Raw genomic sequence first — 7,597 nt, forward strand, 5'->3', positions numbered from 1 at the left:
TCAGTGCTGCCTATGAGTGCCCATCAGTGCTGCATACCAGTGCCACATATCAGTGCCCATCAGTGTCGCCTATCAAGTGCCCATCATCAGTGCCACCTATCAGTGCCCATCATCAGTGCCCATCAATGAATGAGAAAAGTTATTATTTACAAAATTTTATAACAGAAACAAAGAAAAACGTAAAAAAAAATCCTATATTTTTTTATTTGTTGTGCAAAAAATAAAAACCCCAGCAGTGATCAAAAACCACCAAAAGAAAGCTCTATTAGTGGGAACAAAATAATCAAAATTTCATATGAGTACAGTGTAGCATAACCACACAATTGTCATAAAAAATGTGACAGCGCTAAAAGCTAAAAATTGGCCTGGGCAGGAAGGGGAGAAAATGGCTGGTATTGAAGAGGTTAAAGCAGTTTTAAAAAGCCTAGTGATTAGGAACAGTGATCTCTGTGTTGTTCCTGTCACCACTTCCCCCATACAGTAAGAAAACACACTGAGGCAACACATTTAACCCTTTGATTGCCCTGATGTTAACCCCTTCCCTGCCAGTGTAATTTATACAGTAATCAGTGTTTTTTTTTAGTACTGATCGCTGTATTGGTGCCACTGGTCCCCAAAAAGTGTCACTTAGGGTCAGATTTGTCCGTTACAACGTCGCAGTCCTGCTAAAAATTACAGATCACTGCGAAAATGTGAAAAAATGTAAAAGTCTGTAAATCTATCCCATAGTTTGTAGAAGCTATAACTTTTGCGCAAACCAATCAATATACGCCTATTGGGATTTTTTCCCAAAAATATGTAGAATACATATTGGCCTAAATTGATGAAGAAATTTGTTTTTTTACTTTTTTTTGGGGGGGGATATGTATTATAACAGAAAGTAAAACAATATTGTTTTGTTTTTTTCAAAATTGGCACTCTTTTTTTGTTTAAAGCGCAAAAAAATAAAACCGCAGAGGTGATCATATACCACCAAAAGAAAGCTCAATTTGTGGGAAAAAAATACATGAATTTTATTTGGCTACTGCATTGCACGCCCGCACAATTGTCAGTTAAAGCAACACAGTACAGTATCGCAAAAAATGCCCTGGTCATTAAGGGGGTAAAACCTTCTGGGGCTGAGGTGGTTGAATTATAATATTTATATGACAGGAAACCTCTCTACATACATTAAATACATAAAATAGCTTTTGAAACACTCCTTCCTTCCTTCCCATAAATCTAAGGCATCACATAAATGTAATACATTTAATAAAATCAGATTTTTTTTGGAGCACCGATTAATACCATGAAAGATTTATTAATATAAATGACATAGAACATTCTATAGTTTATCAGAACAGCTAGGCCTATACCAGACAGACAAGCAATTTACAGAATAGAGTCAGGGATTTTAAGCTTTGTGTCTCTATTTTAAAAACAGATTCCTACATGTTGGCCTTCGTCTCAGTGTATTGCCCACTTTGAGTCCATCCGGATGGGGATGTGTATTTCTCTATGGAGTGGGATAATTCTGTGTTCAGCGGCGGGCAGTGCCATGCGAGGTGCCTGAAAGTGGAGTCGTCCATCCCTGGACATGGAGCACAGCACGTCCTTGGGGTTGACATCTTCAGGGAGCTCAGCTTCTCTGTGCCACTCTCTATATTCATGAACAATTCTGCCATCTGCTGTCTCCTTTTTCTCGTCATGTTTTGCTGTCACGATCAGTTTTCTTCCTTCCGTCTTAACAGTCAGTGCACCCGGAGGAACCTGGTCCACATATAGGGAGAGCTCAAAGTTTCCATTTCCATTTCCACTTCCATTTCCATTTCCATTCCATCGTCTGCTGAGGAGCATTCCTCTGGGGGTGGAAAGGGGTCTACTCTGAATTGTCCTCTGTCCTAGGTCAAGGTGGTGAGGTGGGATTTGGCACTCCCGCTGCATCCATTCCATCCTTCTCTCAAGATCATTCTGCATTCTTTGTAAGTCATCTTGAAGCTGTTGATGAAGGATCTCCACATCATGGCTTGGATTGAAGTTATGGATCTCATGGTTGGGCTGAAAATGGCTGGAACGGAACATCTCAGCTCAGTTGCCCTTGGAACTTCTGATCAGGTTGGATAGAGAGAATCAATTTAATGATCTATTTATGGTCTAGCTAATCTATCCCTGGCTCCTTATATACTCTGCTACCTGAGACGTGACCTAATCTGCTTTCTGCATGTGGTGAGAAAGGGAGGTGGTGACTTGTACCACATGTATAATTAAAGAGATTACACTATGGGCACTACCCAGATGTCTTTCTTGAGAATGTGGCAGAGTGACAGCTTGGACCATTGTGTAAACTCCCCAGTCAGAAATAAAACATGAAGGGTAGATGGGTGGTGCTGATTCCAAAGAAACTGATAAAAAATGAAGGGTAGATGGGTGGTGCTGATTCCCCAGAACTGTGATATGGTGGTGTTGTAATAGTGTTTGTACACATAGTTGGACACTTTCCAACACTAGAGATTCCAAAAGACAAACTTATTCTGGTATAATGAAGACTGCCATTGATATCGCTCCTTGGCCTTTTGGCTAAGATCAAGTGTAGTATCTGCTCTTTTAATAAACACACACTCACCTGTCTCACGATCCAGCTATGCGGCCACCCAAACCCTTGGTTCTCTCACTCGGTTCTCTGTGGCCAGCATCACAAGTGTGGTCATCTGACTGTGAGAGCTTGCGGCTTCACAGTCGGGTGCGCTGTGCATACGCAAGTCGCGCTGCACCTTCTCAGTGGCAACTTCCACTCTAGACCCTTTGCAGTCCGAGTGTTAGTGGGGGCTGGGTACCTGTCAAAACTAGGTACCCACTCCCCTCCCTCCAAAAAATGACATGCCAAATGTGGCATGTCAGGGGGTTAGGAGTCCCTAAAGCGGAAGTTCCACTTTTGGGTGGAACTCCACTTTAAGTGCTAATTTCTTGTGGAAAGGATGGGGCTGCTCTTGTCTGGTCGGGCAGTGGGGAGGGCAAGGAGCTCTTGGTGATGTGCACTTGGGGTTGATGCCAGGAGTGCCAGAGGAACACTATAGGCTTGGGCTCCCAGTGAGTTTCACTGGCACTAGGTAAGCTCACTACTGCTTTTCTTGCACTAGGCTTTACAGGCAGGCATTTTTTGGCTAGCCAGTTTTTATACTGGCCAGAAGGCCTGCCATGTGTATTCACTTGGCACTTTTCATGTATTTTTCACTATTTGTGCACAAGCACCTGCACTGCATGTGTGGTTTGGTTTTTTCACTCCACAGAGAGAGGATGCCAGTTTATCAGGGGCTGCCCTGAAGTTGGGGGGAGGATCTATGGCCTTTTTAACTCTCCCAACTGGTCTCTTCAGGAGATCCCTCATCTAGTACCTAGAACTGTCTTTGGCTGCTTCTAAGAAATGTAGTCTGGTTTCAACCAGGTGGACTAGAGTGCCTTGCTATGTCACATGCCTTGTACCTTGAGGGGTTCAGGGATCAAGTCCCCTTTCTCTTCAGAGGTTGGACCCCACTGTACCCTCATGCACTTTTTTCTGTGCTGGGATTTCATGCTTCACTCTTTTTCTTCACAGGGCATCAACAAGCAAAGCACTGTGGTGCCCCATAAAGAAAAAAACCTTTAACAATAAAAAGACAAAACAATGTTTTTTTTAATAATATATTTGTATTTTGGACTCGTGCAGTCTTGGTCTCCTTCTCCAGAAATAAAAATGAGGTCTTGAAGTGTACATGGGTGATACAACTGACCATCTTAGGACTTGATGATTGATGATTATCTTTCAGGTGTTGCTGTCTAGGCTGTGCTGGGACACCCTACACCCAAATAAACTTTGTTACTGGCAAGCTTGTCCATTCTTTAACTCCTTTTCCAGAAAAAGTTTAAGTTTAAGGCCTGAGATTATCTTTCAAGTGTTGCTGCCTGGGTCTGGGCCTTCCTGCTTCCAAGTTTACCTTGTCACTATCAAGCTGGTCTTCTGAGAACACCATCTCAGGTGCTTTTTTAAAATTATATTCCCAGTCCAGCCCTCTGAGCTAACACGTCTTGTAGCTGGAGGGCCAAAGACAGTGCCAGTGTGGGTACTTACAGTGTGAGGCTGTGGACAGAAAGCACATGGAGTCCAAGTGCAGTGACAGGAGTATATTGTAACAAAAGTTCAGCAGTACACAACAGGTCCGGTGGGGAGGAACCACGACTGGGACCCCTTACAAAGTGCAAAAGTCGAGGAACAGAAGACTGAAGATGGTGACAGAGTCTGCCTCGAGGAACGGAATGCGGCCTAGCCAGTCCGTACCCAAAGTGGAGGCTTCCAGGAATGTTACCGTAGTCCCTTTGCTTTCCCTACTTCTCCGGAAAACCTTTCCCTGGCTCTAAGAACTGTCCCTGACAGATGCACACCAAACCTGCAAGCCAGGCTCTTAAGAAGACTCTGCCTGACCCAAGATGACTGTCAAAGTCACATGGGGTGCCAGCATCCAATCGGATAGCTGCCTCCCTGTGACTGAGGAAACCATGGAGGAACTAGGCTTCTCTCGATTTCCTCCCCATCCGTATTACTGCTGTGAACGAGCACCGTCTACACCATCATGATGATGACGCAAACAACGAAGCTGCTCAGAGGAGGGCTTTTTAGGTTGGTAGAGACAAATACTGTAGGCAATGTCCCTGTGAGACAGACTAGGGATTTTGAACATTGTCTTTTAGATGGCACATCAGAGTGCTGCATGTGCCAACAAGGTAGAGGCTAAAAGGAAGAGAACAAAGTGATAGAGTAATGAGCTCCTTAGTCTGCTATTTCTCCTTTTCTTATCCAGTCAAAGTCTGGGGGGGGGGGGGTTGGGGGACGAGACCTGCAAGTGTTATTTAACAGCAGCAGAGAAAAATCAGGTTATGAACTTTCCTACACAGTGCTCCTCAACACCCACCCCAGATCTCATAAAAAAGAAATCCAAGAGAAAGTCCATCAGAAGTACAGGTGGAGACTTCAGAGTCAGTGTCACTAATTATACATCTCCCTTTAAGGGTTATGCAGTAAATTCAGTAAATTTGTTTAGCTGTCTATGTAGATTTGTCACCCTCAGAGCTCCCGGTCATCCCAGCCAGCACTGAAATTAACCTTGTATACCTAACTCATTCTTCTCTAGGTTTTAAAACTCCTGCTGTGTATAATGCTGTGTATAATGCTGCAAAAGAATCCACAGTTTAACCCGTTGCTGCCTATGTAACACATACACGCCATGAGTTGCGACGCATGCCTATAGGCCGTTTTCCTATTCACAAAGCATTTGCGCCTGTTATGCCGCATACACACGACCAGACTTTTGGAGGGACTAGGTCCGACGGTCTTTCCGACGGACTTTCGGCGGAGTTCCAATGGACTTTCCGAATCAACGGACATGGCCACACACAATCACACCAAAGTCCAACGGATTTGAACGTGATGACATACAACCGGACTAGAATAAGGAAGTTCATAGCCAGTAGCCAATAGCTGCCCTAGCGTCGGTTTTTGTCCGTCGGACTAGCATACACAGGAACGGATTTCTCGGTTTAGCGGAGTTCCGGTGGGAAAATGTAAAACATGTTCTATTTCTAAAGTCCGCCGGATTTTTGGCAAGCAAAGGTCCGATGGAGCCCACACACGATCGAATTGTCCGACTGACTCATTCCGTCGGACCTTTGCTGTCAAAAAGTCTGGTCTTGTGTACGCGGCATTACACAGCGCAATTCCCCATTTACTATCATGTTGCCGGCACGTGGGAGGCGGCGATCGGTGCACTACTATGGACATGGCGTACGCATTCTTCAACTCAAATTTAAAAGAAGGTGGAAGTGCCAATATTATGGATGTGATGTGGGTGCTGTGAGGAAGTATAGTTATAACTGTCCAAGTAACAAATATGCCCAAAATAGAATGGAAAACGAACTTTCTGTGAACAAGCTTTCTGCGCCTGCAAATACACTTGGAACTGCGCAAGGTCAATTTATGCACTGCGCACGCACAAGCGGCATTTGCGCACGTTCAAGTGCTTTGGTTCACTGCGCCAGCAAAATCTTAGTAAATATCAAGCCACGTAGATGCATTTGTATAAGTTGAACAGGCGCACCTCTCAACTTGCCTTTTTTTTTTTTTACGCTGGTTCACTTCTATGGTTTTTTTTTTAAGGCTATTTGCACACAGGTCATGTTAACATTAAGAAAAAAATATTAAGAAAACAAAATGCGTGGGGGTCCCCCGAAATTCCATACCAGGCCCTTCAGGGGGGGAGGCCGGGAACGGGGGTCCCCTTGTTAAAGAGGGCTTCCAGATTCCGATAAGCCCCCCACCCGCAGACCCCCACAACCACCGACCAGGGTTGTGGGGATGAGAACCTTGTCCTCATCAACATGGGGACAAGGTGCTTTGGGGGTACCCCAAAGCACCCTCCCAATGTTGAAGGCATGTGGCCTGGTATGGTTCAGGAGGGGGGGCACTCTCTCATTCCCCCTCTTTTCCTGCGGCCTGCCAGGTTGCGTGCTCAGATAAGGGTCTGGTATGGATCTTGAAGGGGACCCCCATGCCATTTTTTTTTGGCGCGGGGTTCCCCTTAAAATCCATGTCAGACCTGAAGGGCCTGGTAAGGATTTTGAGGGGGACCCCCACGCCATTTTTTTTTTTGGCATGGGGTTCCCCTTAAAATCCATGCCAGACCTGAAGGGCCTGGTAAGGATTTTGAGGGGGACCCCCATGCCATTTATTTATTTTTTGGCGCGGGGTTCCCCTTAAAATCTATACCAGACCTGAAGGGCCTGCTATGCTCTTGGAGGGAACCCACGCCATTTTTTTTTTAAAAGTAAAGTCGCCTGGCCTGGGGGCGACTTAAAGTCATGTTGTAAGTCACCCCAAATCGTCTTGTAAGTCGCGCTGTGATTCATACTCAAGTCGTGTTGCCCCTGTGTGAATGGACTGTTAATGATACGGTGTGCGCTATTATCAATGGTATATTATTATCGCGTGCGCCGGCATATTATCGCTGCGCTTATGCGTGAGCCGGTTCATGCGCTCAATTAATAATTTATCTGGCGCACAAATTAAGGTATGAACGGGCGCAGAGCATTCATCTTAGTAAATTACTCCCACAGTGCCTTGAAAAAGTATTCATAACCCTTGAAATTTTCCACATTTTCCCATGTTACAACCAAAAACATAAATATATTTTATTGAGATTTTATGTGATAGATCAACACAAAGTGGCACATAATTGTGAAGTGGAAGGAAAATGATAAATGGTTTTCAACATTTTTTACAAATAAATATCTGAAAAGTGTGACCTTCATTTGTATTAAACCCCCTTTACTCTGATACCCCTAACTAAAATCTAGTAGAACCAATTGCCTTCAGAAGTCACCTAATTAGTAAATAGAGTCCTCCTGTGTATACAGCTGTTCTGTGAAGCCCTTATAGTTTTGTTAGAGAACCTTTGTGAACAAACAGCATCATAAAGGCCAAGGTACACTCTAGACAGGTCAGGGATACAGTTGTGGAGAAGTGTAAAGCAGGATTAGGTTATAAAAAAAAACCAAGCTTTGAACATCTCATGGAGCACTGTTCAATCTATCA

General features: G+C 44.3%; 1 protein-coding gene and 1 pseudogene across 1 annotated transcript; one reads left to right on the forward strand and one right to left on the reverse strand.

The window, feature by feature from the left end:
- Window positions 1–1,229: 1,229 nt before the first annotated feature.
- Window positions 1,230–2,141, reverse strand: LOC143933249 (heat shock protein 30C-like). The gene has a single exon (XM_077456134.1). It carries the CDS (start codon window positions 2,059–2,061, stop codon window positions 1,447–1,449), a length of 615 nt encoding a protein of 204 aa, XP_077312260.1. The 5' UTR covers window positions 2,062–2,141; the 3' UTR covers window positions 1,230–1,446.
- Window positions 2,142–2,536: 395 nt separating this feature from the next.
- LOC143934679 (U2 spliceosomal RNA) lies at window positions 2,537–2,640 on the forward strand (annotated as a pseudogene).
- Window positions 2,641–7,597: the final 4,957 nt, after the last annotated feature.

The sequence above is a fragment of the Lithobates pipiens genome, unplaced genomic scaffold, assembly GCF_037356315.1.
Source record: "Lithobates pipiens isolate NorthernLeopardFrog02 unplaced genomic scaffold, aLitPip1_a1.2 Scaffold_27, whole genome shotgun sequence".
Lineage (NCBI taxonomy): Eukaryota > Metazoa > Chordata > Amphibia > Anura > Ranidae > Lithobates > Lithobates pipiens.